Source organism: Chroicocephalus ridibundus, chromosome Z (genome assembly GCF_963924245.1).
Source record: "Chroicocephalus ridibundus chromosome Z, bChrRid1.1, whole genome shotgun sequence".
Lineage (NCBI taxonomy): Eukaryota > Metazoa > Chordata > Aves > Charadriiformes > Laridae > Chroicocephalus > Chroicocephalus ridibundus.
The window spans coordinates 29,622,415-29,638,944 of NC_086316.1; the positions used below are offsets into that span (position 1 = coordinate 29,622,415).

At 39.0% G+C, this 16,530-nt stretch overlaps 1 protein-coding gene across 2 annotated transcripts in view; it reads left to right on the forward strand.

Moving 5' to 3' along the window:
• Positions 1–2,190, forward strand: part of FBN2 (fibrillin 2) — a 174,896-nt gene extending 172,706 nt beyond the window's left edge. For both annotated transcript variants that reach the window (XM_063319662.1, XM_063319663.1), the window contains exon 65: positions 1,380–2,190. In XM_063319662.1, coding sequence (XP_063175732.1) covers positions 1,380–1,754 — 375 coding nt within the window. In that variant the 3' untranslated portion in view covers positions 1,755–2,190. The remainder of the gene's footprint in view (positions 1–1,379) is intronic.
• The last annotated feature ends 14,340 nt before the right edge of the window (positions 2,191–16,530 follow it).

Here is a 16,530-nt window from a genome sequence, read left to right on the forward strand (position 1 = left end):
TTGGCACTTAAAATCTGAATTTTTGATTTCCCCACACACATCCACCCTTCCCATAAACATCCCTTTTCCGTCCCCACCGCCACTCCCATTGGACCTGTTCCACCCTGAATTCTGTGGTCAACCCACCACAGAAATACATGGATGTTTTGAAAAGCATTTTTTCTATTGCATAGTTAATTTCATATCTAGTTCATAATTGTTATATCTTGCTACTACGGTTTTTTTAATAGCATTAACCTTTTCAGTTTTTAGTACTAGAACTACTTGAGCAGTAAAAGGTTTCATATCCATAAAACTATGTGAAAAAAGAAATAATCTCATCATTAATAGCATCTATTGGGTGTGGTATTTAAAATACTACACTACTTGCTCCTGTCCACAAATTTTCCTTCTTTGCACCATGTGTTTTGAATTTCATTACGTATTAGTATACCTATGTACTCAGATGTGATTGGAATTCCCTCAGAGAGAGAAATCCTTTGCTATCTTTACAGCATGAAAAGATCTTGACATGTAGGCTAAGTACCTCACTTAGTATCAGGTTTCCTAAAGAAGACTACAGCATACATATTTATGTAGAAGCACTTTCAAAAGCTGTTGCTTGTTAGATGGCTTTCCTAGGAATGCACTCATCTCGCCCGCCCTCAAGTGTGTTCACAGCTAACACCTATGGACAGATTCACACCTGCAGTGTAAGCATACTGAAGCTCAAATTAAAAAAGAACATGACTGATTTGTCAGAAAAACAATGCTGTGACTTTCTTCCACACTCCTTTCAGTGGTCCAAATAAGATGTAATCGGACAACGTGACACACTAGCCCTTTCTGTAGAAGGCTAACAATGTTCTCTCCTTACTTCAATTTCCTTTGTACTTCCTCACCACCAAATGCTGAGCCTACTTGTTTTTAGAAGCTAGGATTCATTAAAACAGTTTTACTAGAAGTTTCAGGGAATTCCCAGTGTTGTGGTATGTATTGCTGTAATGTTCCTCACTGAAGTTGATCATAGGAACAAAACTGTGCCTCACATGCAGTCTTTACTGCAGCAGTAAACACAGGTCTCTTATTTACATGGACTTTTTGCAAGCATGAAGTTAAACAGATTCTGAAAAGAATCTGAAATCTGAGCCCCCTCTGTAGACCCGATGCTGTAACTTTAATTATTCTGTTAAACCTGTGTGGGAAGCCTGTAAGATTTACAGGGTGTGTTATATGGAATCAAGCAGTTCTCCCAGGTGGAAAAGATTTACAATTGCTTCTTTCACAGATAGATTTTGACAAATGCAGAAACTGTTAATAATCACATACTATTTTTCTTTCAATGGAAGTGAATCTCTGTTTCTCTCCTGCTCTAAACGATCTTTCCTCCTTTACTTCAGATTGAGCAGATTAGCTTGGAAAGTCTGGACATGGATAGTCCTTTGAAGATGAGAATCAACATTTCCAGGCTTGACAACAAGGAGCACATCCTAGAACTCATGCCAGCCATTGAGCCCCTTACCAACCACGTCCGCTACGTCATCTCACATGGCAACAATGATGGCATCTTTCGAATCTATCAGAGGGATGGACTGAGTTATTTGCACACAGTTAAGAAAAAGTCAGTGCCTGGAACTCACACACTGGAAATCACTAGCATTTCTCTATATAAGAAAAAGGAGCTAAAGAAACTGGAAGACAGCAATGAGGACAACTACCTCCTAGGAGAGCTTGGGGAAGCTCTCAGAATGAGGCTGTGGATAGACCTCTACTAGCCATCTTCCAGACTGAATCCGGTTCTTCAGTCACTTCTGTTCACCTATCTACCCACCTGAGCGTATCTGTTTTTCAAAGGCTTTGAAACAGTCACTGACTTTTGGGGGAGGAAGGGAAAGGGAAAGACCTCTTCCGTTTCATCCTGCCAAGACTGCAGAACCACCCTTGCAGGAGGGTAACTTAAATTCTGCTACCGCCAAAACTTTGATTACAATGGCAATCATGGTTACTGTATCTTTTATATAACCTCAATTTAAAGTATATTAAAAAGCTAAAGTTCAAGAAGTCATCATATGGCACTAAATGGCACAAAAATGTGAGCTATTTTTTTCCTGTTAGCAGTCTGTAACACTTTTGGTATTTTGCTATAGTTCCTAATTAAAAAAAAATATAGAAGTTTATTTATTTTTAATGCAGTAATATATGGAGAAAATAACAAATTATGTAAACAAAAAGGGAAACTTGCTTGTTTTTCTTTAGATTTATAAATTTGAGCTATAACATTTTAGAGGTACTTTCTTAATTAAAAAAAAAATAGATTTGAAAGACGTTTCCTTTTGGGTTTGGGCCAGTCATCCAAATAGCATATAAGTAATTTTAAAATGTATCAGAGCTGAAAGAGCAAGAGCACTGTAGTACATCTTCTGGATATTCTGAAGTGCTCTTGCAAAACTTTGAGTATTCAAAAAAAAAGAAAAAAGAGAGTCTTGAAGGACAAGAATTACAATATCAGTCTCTGCAGAGATCATATTTCACAGCAGGTCAATAGGATTGTATTCTGAATCAGCCACATCAAATAATGGAAGAAGAGGCGCAACCACTGTAGCAAAATACCTTGACTGCTTTTGATACCATTAGAATTGCAGAACCAAACTGTACTGTACTTCCAATAACCTCAAGGAACCACACATGCAGCCACACCTCATTCTCAGAAAGGTGCTCTACAAACTTGCATTACTGTAGGCAGCTGAAGAAAATAATGTCTCTCTGAAGGGAACGTGTGATGTTTCATACTGTTTGGTGCTGGCTTGAATTAATGGTGCATTTACTAAAAACTGAGAGCTGTATCAGGACTGCCATATGTGCAAACTAATTACGCAGTGCAGACAAGGAAAATGTGTATTTGAAATCCATTTGTTAGAAGTTTCATTAATACTGTAGTTATACACCGTATGCCTCATTTTATCATAGCTTATTTTGTAAGAAAGATGTTTGTACAATGAGTTGACATTTAGTTTACTTTAGTAATTTTTTTTTTAAATGTCGTACCATTATGTGTTAAAATGTATGTCTCAATGGTGCTTTTTTTGACAGCTGGTGCCTGTAACTAGTCATGTAACAGAATCTCATATGTGAAAATAGCCAAAGCACACGCTGACTCCAGGATTGTTTCAGTCGCATATCAGTGCTGACCAAAGATTATATCAAGTTATACTCAGTGATTTTTCTTTTCTTTTCTTTTTTTAAGTTTGGGGATTTGGAAAAGAAAAAGAAAATTTGTACATTTTTAATCAAATGTTTGTAAGAAATAAAAGGTTTGTTTGAAGGTCTGTATCAGTAAGACAACACTTTTCTTGCAATAAAGCTTATTTTGGGGTAGTTTTTTTTCTTTGAAATGTCTGTGTTCTTTACCCAAAATTAACACCTAATTGTAAATCTGAAGGATTTCAGAGCAGAAAAAGGAGCTGATACGGTGCAAACTCCTCACTCACATTTTAAGGCCATACAGCATTTGCTGACTTAGTTTGTCTGTCATGACAGAGCTTAAACACGGGAATTAAACCATTCTTACAAAGTTAAAACTGCCTCAGCTGTCTCAAAATCTCTTATATATTAGGTTAAAGTGGGCTGGCATTGCAGAAAGTTTTACTTACCTGTGTAATGGGAGAAGGTTTTGCTTATCTGTGTAACGAGGGCTGAAGAACCATCACAATTTAAATTTGGTAATTCAGCTCTAAAAAAAATAATAATCCCCATAGATTTAAGAGAAGGAGTGTAAAACTTCCACCTACCTGAGAGCAAAAATCAGGTAAGACCATCAATGAAGGTACTTCTGCCTGCTAGCATTCCCTTCCTTGAATGCCCTTCATTAGGCACACAGTCAAACCCAAGAGTGCAAAAAATGTTTTTTCTTAAAGTGTGCAAGGTTTCCACAAAAACCACATTACATCAGCTACACTGTCTCTTTATTCCATTCAGAGTTAAACTGGTGATTTTTTTTAAATAATAGCCAATACTGACTGTATGTTTCTGTCACAGCGATAATAGCTAGTGAAAGGGAAATAAAACACATTGGCTTAAGCACTGAATTAAGATGCAAACTGCTCGTTTTAGATGTACTCTTTACTTTCTGAATATAAGACTTGGCCTGCACCAGCAGTATTAGCCCTACATATTCTATTGCTGTTCTTCTGAGGGAGTGGCACTTGAGAAGTTAATTGCATTAAAAGCCAAGTTGCAGTTCTAAGTTTCTAATTACTGGATGCAGTAACAATGAGTTTCCCTAGCGTTTGAGACTTTTTTCAGCCTGAAATTGCTCTTCCCCATGCTTTCAAAGATCCAGGCTAGCATAGTTTTCCTGCCAACCTGCTGTCCCTCTCCTCTTCCCTAAAATATTCATGAAGTAATAAAAGAAATACAAGGTATTAAAGGAATGATGCACTTAGATTTCACTCAAAAAATAATCAGGAATTACGGCATTGTAATTATTTTCATATATACTGTTTTATTTGATGGGAGTTATTTGCCTTGGGTATTCCTTGAAACCTACATATGTATTCAGATTTATCTGACATTTAATAGTGCATCAGTGTAAACAAGAAAATAGGAAATTGCCTAGAACCAGACTTATTTGACATGACCTTCAGATATGGTTGTGCAAGTTTCATTATGATTCAAAGCTGCTTCAGGGTAAAATGACTGACATCTACAGAAATAAAAAGACCTCTAGAGCTCTGATAAATATATCCAGTACGCCACTGACTTAACAACTCTTAACAGCTAGCTTCCAAGAAGGCTACTCTCTGTCCAAAATGGGAGCTTTCCAGGAAACACTTATGGCAAGAAAAACCAACAGACTGAACCCAGTAGAGCATTATCCTTTCTTGCCAAGTCTCAAAAAAGGAGAGAAAATAGTAGCAACACTCTTAATAATGACTCCTCTGAGGCTACAATTTCTGGAGGATTTTATGGGTAGAGATGATTTGCATATGCTATGCACACTTAGTAGATTTAAAGCCTTTTTTCTAAACAAGAAATTATCATCAGATAAAACCTGTGTTAACTAATCATACAGCAAGTACAAAGAGGAAAAAAAACCCTTCTCCCTTTACTGAAATTGAATTACTGGGATTGAATGCACCCTCAGTAAGTTCGCAGATGACACTAAACTGGGCGGGCGCGTTGATCTGCTTGAGGGTAGGTTGGCTCTGCAGAGGGATCTGGACAGGCTGGACCGATGGGCTGTGACCAATGGTATGAGGTTCAACAAGGCCAAGTGCCGGGTCCTGCACTTGGGTCACAACAACCCCATGCAGTGCTACAGGATTGGGGCAGAATGGCTTGAAAGCAGCTCGACAGAAAAGGACTTGGGAGTGTTGGTTGACAGCCGGCTGAATATGAGCCAGCAGTGTGCCCAGGTGGCCAAGAAGGCCAACAGCATCCTAGCCTGTATCAGGAATAGTGTGGTGAGCCGGACTAGGGAAGTGATCATCCCCCTGTACTCGGCACTGGTGAGGCCCCACCTTGAGTACTGCGTTCAGTTTTGGGCCCCTCGCTACAGGAGGGACATTGAGGTGTTGGAGCGTGTCCAGAGAAGGGCTACAAAGCTGGTGAGGGGCCTGGAGGACAAACCTTATGAGGAACGACTGAGGGAGCTGGGGTTGTTTAGCCTGGAGAAGAGGAGGCTGAGGGGAGACCTTATCACCCTCTACAACTACCTGAAAGGAGGTTGTAGAGAGATGGGGGCTGACCTCTTCTCCCTGGTGACAAGTGATAGGACGAGGGGAAACGGGTTCAAGTTACGTCAGGGGAGGTTTAGATTAGATATTAGGAGACATTTTTTCACTGAAAGGGTTATTAAACATTGGAATAGGCTGCCCAGGGAGGTGGTGGATTCACCATCTCTGGAGGTGTTTAAAAAAAGGGTAGATGGGGCACTGAGGGACATGGTTTAGAAGTGGCTCTTGTCAGGGTAGGCTAAAGGTTGGACTCGATGATCTTAAAGGTCCCTTCCAACCTCAACAATTCTATGATTCTATGATTCTATGAAAAGGCAGCATTATCCTCTGCCGTCTTAAAATATACAAGACGGTCACGCGCAATACCTAGAAAGAAGTCAACCCCAGATACAAATCCAGATGAAAAAATATCTTGGATTAAAAAAAGCAGCCCAAGAAGAAAGAAAGAAATCCAAAACAGGGCCACTTCCTTTTCACCTAGCCTATCACAGTATATATTTGTATACCCATTTCTTCACACTCTACCCTTTAAAACCCTCTAGCCTTTTAATTTCTAAATGTTTAATGAGAAAGCTGACTACACATGCACAGAAAGACTAGTGTTCCAGAAAGCTACAAAACCCCAAAATCTGTTGCTAACAGTAAAATGAAAACTGTCTTGCTGTTTAAGAGAGGCTGCAGCATAAATCTCTTGGCAGCTTGAAGCAAGATTATAGTGAGTCAAGGTATAATCTAAATTAGGCCTAGACAGTGGGAACTTCATCAGTACACTCTAGCTATTCTGACAAGTCTATGATACTTCATCATTATAATAATTTAAAAATATATATGTATAAATAATTAATAACCTAAAATTTCTTTCTGAAGAAAGTCTTTTGGTTCTTTCCAGCTTTGCTGCAAGGACTTAGCCCCTCAGGTCTAAACATTTGCTTTTCCCATCATGCCAAGTTCAGCATCATTTACTATAACCCCACATTACCCGGCCCATCAAGGAACGCATGCCTCCTCTTCTATCCTCAAATGCTCCACAGTGTTCGACCTCTATGTATGTGTCAAAGTGTCAAAGAAGTGTGTACAGACTTTTTAGGGCTCCTCCTTCTTCCTCAGGCATGGCTCCAATTCAATAGACACGGGAACATTGCTGGGAGTATTGCTGAGTCTCTACATCCAGTAATTATTTCTGAGCACATCATGTCCTTTCTTCACAGCCACACCTCTTAATCTAACCAGCAGTAATGCTACAGCAGTTCAAACACATGGTTATTTCATGTTCCTTCTCTGACAGGATGGGCCTGTAACAGCCTTTCATAGGCCAGGCTCTTCAGTCAGCATTCTTGAAAGGACTATTTTTCTAAGGGATTTTATTGGACTGACTTGGAATCAACAGTTAAACTTTGGTGTAGTGGATGTGGTCTGCAGACACACAGCTCAAGAACCTGCCTTTGTGCTAAACCCACAGAAGAATTCAGGAGCGTCAATGCACTGCAAAACTAAATATAGCAAATATCTCAATGCCATAAGTGTGTTTCTTAATTCTTCCCATGTGTTATAAATGAAGCCTGAGCACCTAAACTAATCAGTGCTGAAAACACACAAGTCTTAAATCCAAGAAAAGGGCTGGATTTATGAACTTTACTCTGAGGGGCGAAGATTCACAACTCTACATTCACACTTCTTAAAGCAGCAGAGAAGGAAAACATGAGAGGGCAGAAATACATTTTGTATCTAAAATAAAATCCCAGTCCCTAGTGCAACTGCTTATGTATTTGACACCAAATTGCTATAGCAGAGATAGGAAATAAGTTCTTTGCTTCCATAGCCTTACAGAACTGAGGAAGGAGCTGGTTTCTCATGCGACCTGTGAAGATTGTTCCAAGAATGCCAACCGTATGTCAGCATGGGCGGTCACAGAAATTTTTAACCTGTGTATCTGGACACAATTTTAGTACAAGCAAGCCTCCTTGCTGCTTGGGCTTGTCAAGAATGAAGTATTTCTACCCGTGGCCAAAACCATATCTTGAGACACAAGGGATGCCAGCAGAAACAGCTGGTGGTGTACCATCACTTTGATGCCATGAAAAGTACTTGTTACCCAAGCAGGGATTTTGAGGTTTAAAATTCTGAACTCCAAGGACAAGCAGGAGCTCAGCAGCACTTCCATGCATCAGAGGGTGTCTACATTGTACCACGATATATCTTGAACATAAGCTTGAACAGCATGAACAGCTACCTCAAATCTAGCTAACCTTAGAAATCACTGCTACAAATGACACCATGAAGAAATTATGAAAAAGTGACGGAATGAACGTTACTCATCATGAATGAGAAACACAGGACGCTTGCTCAGGGGTCTGAACTCCAGTCAGGCATAGGAATAGCAACTGAATATGCTGAGGCACTAAAACGGGGAAGCATACACAGATCTATAGTAACTTAAAGAAATAATACCCACAAATTTAAAAGTCTAATCATTCTCACTGTTTTACCAGCAGGAGTATTAAAGCACAGGGAAAGCTAAGACTGTCAAAGTCCAGACAAGAAAACTGCTAGATGGGAACACTAGGTTCCTACTGTATCTGAATCAGAAAAAAAAAAAAAAAAAAAAAAAAAGAGAATAGCACCGTAGCAGTTTTTTAGTGCACTGTATATTTTAAAGTCCTGTTCTTACATAAACTAAATTTGATATACTTTTATTAACTTTCCATTAACAGTAACACGTCTTCTATCTTTTTACTGCTGGCAGTATTATATTACTGCATTTTTATCCAATTCTGGTATTTTTATACTGTTTACATATTTATAGAAATACCTTACATTTCTATACTTCGTCCTGTAGCGTTTTCTACCCAATGTAGACTCAACAAAATCCTGTCAGTTGCCAGTAAAATTTGCCCTGGGGCAGGGCTATAAACAAGCTGCCAAAAAAGAATTTCAAAAAAATCCCAGAGAACGTATATATGACCATAGCTACACTGACACTCCCTCTTCACTGCAATGAAGAGAACTGATGAATAACTGTCTCTGCTACACCAGAATTTTGGAAAGTTTTTGAATTCTAGGCCAGATCACCAAAGCGACAGCTGAACACCAGATGTGTTTTCAAGGCCTGGCTTGTGGTTTGAAGCCAAAGAATACATATGCATTCAGAAAACAGGACCCTAAGCCCAGTATATTTATTTAGCAAAAATAATGTATTATGTATATCTAAGTGATGCAAATAACAAGGGCCTAAACCTGGATTTCTGAATTCTGGAAAATAATTGCCATATCTCTAGGTCTTAATATTCCTCATGTGGAGACAGCTTATGGAAGTTCATTGTCCTTCTCTCTACCCTATGCGTTTAGACTGAGAAATTGACTGACATTGAAATGACTGATATTCATCACTGAGAAAGAAAAAAGGCGGGGGGAAAGTGGTGTCAAATAACCACCAGGCCATAACCTTCAAGTGCACATTCAATTTTTTTTTAAAAACACGACTTTTAAGGTAAAAATCAACACACAGATCAACCGTATCACCAAAAGGCACAAGTTTCATGAGCCGTCAATGTGCACTAGCAGCCCAGAAAGCCAGTCGTATCCTGGGCTGCATCAGGAGAAGCGTGGCCAGCAGGTTGACGGAGGTGATTCTGCCCCTCTACTCCACTCTCGTGAGACCCTACCTGGAGTACTGCGTCCAGCTCTGGAGCCCCTACTAAAAGAAAGATATGGACGTGCTGGAACGTGTCCAGAGAAGGGCCACGAGGATGATCAGAGGGCTGGAGCTGAGGACAGACAGAGAGTTGGGGTTCTTCAGTCTGGAGAAAAGAAGGCTCCGAGGAAACCTCCTAGTGGCCTACCACTATCTTAAGGGGACCTACAAGAAAGCTGGTGAGGGACTTTTTAGGATGTCGGGTAATGGTAGGACTAGAGGGAATGGATTAAAACTAGAGATGGGACGATTCAGACTGGACATTAGGAAGAAGTTCTTCACCATAAGGGTGGTGAGACACTGGAACAGGTTGCCCAGAGAGGTGGCGGAAGCCCCATCCCTGGAAGTTTTTAAGGCCAGGCTGGATGGGGCTCTGAGCAACCTGATCTGGTGGGAGATGTCCCTGCCCATGGCAGGGGATTGGAACTACATGATCTTTAATGTCCTTTCCAACCCTAACAATTCTATCCTATTCTGTAAGTTTCATTGCCATTTTGTCTGTCACAGGAAAATCACGTAGCAGAATCCTGAAAGTAGGCAAGAAATAACTGATTAAAAAATTACCAATTCAGTAGAAAGGCTGCAAAGTATTTCACCCCCAAGCACTCTTCTCCCCACTCATATAACTTTTCTGAAAGCCCTAAATTCTTAAAAATCAGAAATAAAGGCAATTACAAGCATCTAAGATAGAGAACAATGAGAACATTATAGCAGCATGGCTCCCACACAACACTGACAGGCACAAATGACCTGTCCCTTAAGTCACCTGTAAACATTTAAGTCTAACATCAATGAGGAAAGGTTGTTTAATACAAATATAACACATCTGACATGCTATAATGAGATAGGATGATTTTGTGTACACATTTTTACCTGGACATAAGCACAGTTAACCCAGGATGAAGTGATCAAACTTGCAGATTTTGAGATGAACTGTGGCAAAACCCATCAATTCGTACCTCTTCGAAACTGGCTTTTAATACCATATAAGCTTCATATTATACACTTAAGTATTCAAAACCAAGATTAAATTTCCAGCACCAGTCTCCCTCGCAGCCTTACTGACTCAGCACTGCCTAAAGCATAGCCTTAGCCTGCTCTTGCCTACACAACATCCAAGCTGCACTTGTTTCCAGGTCCTCCTAGTTTTATAGGCAACCACAATCTTCAGTGTCAGTACTGGAGACAAGTCTGCAGTCCCACACCATCTGGCAGTCACAGAGTTTCTTTCTTTTTACATCTAAATTACTCAGAAATTATGCAAACACTAACTTAACAATTTCTGTGTCACATTTTTGAAGGCCATTATACTGTAAAATGACAGCTATTATTTGGCACAGTATTGCTGGATGCCTTATTTTCATGGTATTGATTCAAATACACATCTGAAGAACCTAATATATTTATTCATGAGTTTGCTGCGGTCTTTTTTTTCCCTCAAATTCTGTTCTAAGTTTCAGATAAGGCCTCTAATGGACTAGGTCACTGCACATATTAAGATCACTTCTTTCAAGGAAGACTTTTTCTAAATTAAAATCTGTTCACCTAGCTAGTCAAACTATGATAGCAAATCAACTAATAAATGTGCAGGAAAATTCCAGCCCTACTAATAGCATCATCCTGACATTTTTTATGAATAAAAGCATTTTCATATGATCTTCAGTTAAATTTTCCTCATTTTTCAATAAGCCTAAAAAAGCCATCAAGTTTCCATTTCTTCAGAAAACATGCAGGCACACAGATGAGGCAAAGTCTCAGCTTCCACAGAACTTGCAACGTGACATTGAACACATTGGACAAGGACAAAAAAAATGTCCTTTTTCAGTGTTGGGCTTAGGATTTTCAACTCAGTGGAAGAATTCTTAACATCGCATGTAAAGCTGAGCCTAAAATCTAGCCAATAACTTTAAACACTAAAATTTGAATACCTTACATTGTAATCATATTTTTGTCCATTTTGCAACATTAACTGATCAAAACGACCTACCCTATAGCCCACACCTCCTCTCCAGTCTGAAAACCTTTTATGAAAACCTTCCACTCCAACATGGAGTGGAAGAAAGGAGAGGGGAAGTTCTGAACAAAACACCTTCCCTCAGAACTTGCATTTTAGTAGACAGTCAGATCTCCCACCCTACCAGGTGTTTCAGCTAATTGTTTCTACTATAAACTTAGGTACACTATTATCATCAGCCTTGTGTGCTGCATTGCCCAACATTTATTTTTTCTGTTCAAATCACTCTTTCTGGCATCTGTTTTGAATCATTTCCCTCCGTAATTTCCATGCATCTCCCTGTCTCTTAGTGTTTTCTTCACAATGAAAGTAATACTCAGGGTTTATACCATCTATGCTTAGTAAACGCATGCAGTCATTCCCACTTTGGAGGGGAGGGTTAAAAGAGGTCTTAATTTAGAATTTACCAGCTCATATGCATCACTCCTGGCATCAGCTTTTATTGCCTTCATATCTTTATACAAGTGTTGATGAGAACAGGTCACAATGGCGCCATTGCTACCACAGTAATTGAAGCTCCTGTCAGCACTTCCCAAGTAGAATCCTGTATTTGGTCTTATTACGTAGCTGTAATAATGCTCAAAAGTGAGTGTGTAAGGCTGATGTGGAAGTCTATGTGCTTCTTTCCTTTGTTACTCCTGAAAATATATTATTTTGTCAAATGTCTATGTTTATGAACAAATGTAAAGTAGTTTACTTATTAATAATTCACTTAGACACAGATCAATTTAAAAGAAACCAAACTGGGTAACACAGTGGATCCAACTTCTTTTTTAAACCAGGTTTTCGAAAAAGTATTTTTCAAATGGACACAAGTTGTCTATTTCTGGATCAATGAATGTTTTTCCAAACTATATCCCAGCCATGTACAAAGTAGTAACGTATGATACTGCTAAGAGATTTATCTGAAGGAATTAAATTCAATTAGCTGTAAAACAAGGGGGGTTTTCTCTGTTTTTTATAAGTCATAAACCCAAAATTAAATATAAAAACCTGAGAACATCTGACATTTGCTAGCTGAGAGACTGAAAATTGATAGTTAAGAAAAAAGAAAGCTTGAAATGCCTGTCACTAAATTTAGTAATTGGTTCACAGAGTTTAGAAAAGACAAATTTAAAGCAAAAAAACAACTACAGTATTTTTAAGGACAAACTCACTACTGAGATACCTCAGCTCTTTGTCTCTCGCTCTTGATTAGTAAGACTAATATCACCAGACAGTTTAAGTCAACACTAGTCCCATCTCTGGAAAGTGCGAAGTATTTCTCAACAGGCCTCTGAACTTTGTAGAAAAGCACTTTTCTGAATCATCCATTGAATTCTTAGACACACAATGCACAGTATTTTAAGCCTTTCATTTCAGTATGCCTAAAACTCAGTGAAATCCTTACAATGAGTACTATTGTTCACTGATCAAGCACACCACCATGGTCTTAAATAGCTGCTCTTGAATCAGAGTGAGCTTCATTGGGATAGCTCCTAATGTAGCCCATCTATTAATATTACTCCATGGAAAATACCAAGTATACCAGATGTGCTGTTAACTAAATGGATTGAAATTCCTTTGCCTGCTTACCATATGATGCAAAGAAACAATATTTCTAAGTATCCCACAGAATAATAAGATCCATTCAGTCTCAAAACAGCTGTTTTTTGGCTAAACAGTAGCTGTCCTGGAATCCAGTTTTAAAGCCAACATGAAAGTAGAAAGTAGACTCTTTGAAAGGAAATTTGATAGTTATAAGTCATTTTTCAGCTGCTGAGAACACAGATGTAAATTTTATAAATGTGCCCACTTCAAAATACAAGAGTTTGTGGAATCTGGACCTAACCACAGATGAGTCCTGTTTCCTTCTGCATGGAGTGAGTTACATCCACCACTTCCTCAGTCTAGCCTCCTCTCCTGAGAAGAGGAGCAACACTTGCTTCATGCAACGCTGACCAGAATATGATAGCATTACGCAGTCATATTATTGATGCGAATCCAACATGTTGTAAGGCACTGCAATGTCTTCCCAGTCTATCCTTTCCTTTTCACGGACTGAACTGGCGCTTGTGTATATGTATTTGTATTTAACATCCTGTGTACTCCTATATGTTCCCCAACTTCTTCCAGTGAAAAGAAAACTAAGCTACCCTTCATCAGGACATGTGTTTTTATGGAAAGCACAGTCCAGAAGAAATAGCCAAGAATAACAAACCACAGTAACCAAAGCTTGAATTGAGCACCAGCAAAGCAAATAATTGAAAAGCTCTTGTTTCCATAAAGTTACATTAAAAACCCACTAAAACACTGCTGCTTGCGAGACAAAAAGCCGGTAAAAAAGAATATGAGATGGGCCTCAAATATGTATATAGCTTGGTATGGCTAATAAAATAAAAACACAAACACAAACCCATACTTTGTGGAAAGCAGATTTTTTTTTAGTGTTTCTGAAGTTTCAAGAGTGACATCACAGAAAATTGAGCCATACGTGCCTATTTATCCATGGAAAATTGGGCCATACATATTTATCCACAGAACATGCAAAAACATTACAGTCACAGTGCCAGATTTACCTGCTTTATCTCTCTGACAATACTTTCCAAAATGAATATAATAGAAATGTCTTCTAGACATGAGAAGGAACCACTCTTAAGTCTCTCAGCCCTTTATCTCTCTTCAGACTAACAGTTGTTCAGATTAACAACTGGCATCAGTTAATATTATATAATATTTTTTTTGTGAAATAATCATCAGCTGTTTAGGAAAGCTGCTTAGTTTTGCTTTTGTTTAGTGTTGCTACCTAATTAAACACTCTGGTTTTCTTAATTTTTCACTTTCAGCCATAATTTTTTTAAAAAATTTGCCTCTCAGTTTCCTAGTGTCACGACTTCTCCTGTATTTTTCTCCATGGCATTCAGAAGTCTCATCTCCAAAAGCAGTGCACCCATCATCAATATGCATAAATATACAGAGACTCACTCTGTCACATGCTACTGTAGTAAGATGTCAAAGAATTATGCATTCAGACATAGAATGCAGTCTACATCAAACAAGCACACAGGGATGAAAGCTGGTTATGAAAGAAACCAAGAGCAAATATTCTAAAGTGACCCAGCCAAAATGCAAGATTTGTTAAAAAGCAAGAGGAAATAGAGTCCAGAATATGGTCCACATAAGCTGTCAAATCCCAACACTTTCAGTGATGCAAGTAATATGAAGTATTCCGTAACTAAATGGCTAATTATGAAGAAAAAAAAAAAGATTAAAAACAGTGAGGAAAAAAAAAAGCAAAATTCTTTAAGCGCTTCCATAGTACACTGTGCTTTTTAAAAAAAAAATAAAATTAGTATGCACAGAGGGAATTCATACACTCTACGCACCAGCTCTGACAGAAAATGGAAATAGCAAGAAAAATCATTCAAAATGTTAGGCTGATTACCACTACTACGAAGTTTTTCCTTCACATGCACCCTCATTTGAGTAAGACCCCACATCTGCACTCCCAGGTATCCTGTAACACTTCACCTATGCCTTTTTATGTCCATGCAAGACCTTAGTTTCTCTCCAGAAGAGTGAGAGAAAAACAGGTGACAAAGTTCTGGCCTTCCTCCTCTTCTTGGCACTCACTTACCCCCAATTCTATTCCATGGTTCATGCATTTCTCAGTCTGTCCCTTCTGTCCTCACTCTCTGAGTTCCCAATATTCTTCTGACACCCAAAACATGCACTTCAGTAATCTCTCTAATCCATGATCTATCTTTCTTTCATCCTTACGTGAACTGAATGTGCCAGTTAATGGTTTCCATTTAAATTCCCATCCTCTTAAAATTCCCATCCTCTTAAAAATTCCATTATGACACTTACGATGTCCTCTCCAAAACAGAACCATAGGATCTCCTTCACAGGCATTCATGTTCTGCCAGTTGGCTTCGACATACTATTTCACAGCTACTGTAGTGGCAGACTGATATAAATTTTCTTGACTCTCAACTCCTAAGTCGAGACATGGATTGCTTCTAACATTTTTGCAGATGATTTTATATTCCTTTCTATTCTCCTAAGAGCATATGTATAAACATCTCAGAACGTACTTGCAAGAGACAACTGAAAGAAGCCACCTGATTACAGGCTCTGGTACTTAACAGGGTATTTTAAACACAGCAGTATCTGTTGGAGGGGTAATGCAGCTGGGAAAGTGATTTGAGAGATTTCTTGAGTGTCTTGGTGATAATTTCTTGATGCAATGGCTCAAAAAGACACCTAGGACAAACTCTCCGCTGAATGTTTTCTCACAAGAAATAATTGTCTGGGGATGTAAAAGCCAAGCTTTCTTGGCTGCAGCGATAACGACAAAGAGCAGAGTTTAAAATCCTGAGGAAAGTAAGCAAGACAAAAGGCAGAATTATAGCCTTAGACCTTCAGGAGAGCAGACTTTGGCTTCTTTTAAGATCTTGCATAGCTGGTTCCCACAAGAGACTGCTCTGCGGGGCAAAGAGACACAGAAAAGCCAGCTGATATTCAACAACAACCTCTTAAAAGCACAAAAACCTTCCAATCAGATGTGCAGGAAGTTGAGCAAGCATGGCAGAAGGCCAGCACAGATGAAACAACCTCTGTATGTAATCAAACACAAGTACACAGAAGGTGGATGCAGGGACTGGCTGCCCATGAAGAACATCAGCACACTGACCAAGTGTACAGGGATGAAGTCTGCAAATCCAAAGCTGTTGCAATTGAAACTAGTGAGAGATGCGAAGAACAATAAAATGGGCTTCAGTTCACTTGTCGCAAAATACTAAGGAAATAAGCAAGCCCAGCATAGTCACCCAGATGACTGGGGACTGGGCTGGAATAAAATGTAAGAGAAGATTCAGAAAACAGGTTTTTCATCTTAAGAAGAGAAGGCAGTAGGGAGGTCTTTTTTAAGTCTTCAGTAACCTAATGGGAATGCACTCGTCCTGGTGAACAATAGGATGAGAGACAATAGACAACTTGCAACACTTGTAATTTGAACACAAGAACAGATGCCCAGAGTGGCCTGGAGATATCAAAACCTCAACCTGACAAGGCCCTGAGCAATCTGGTATACCTGGAGCTGCTTTGAGAAGGGGGTTGGGATAGACAAC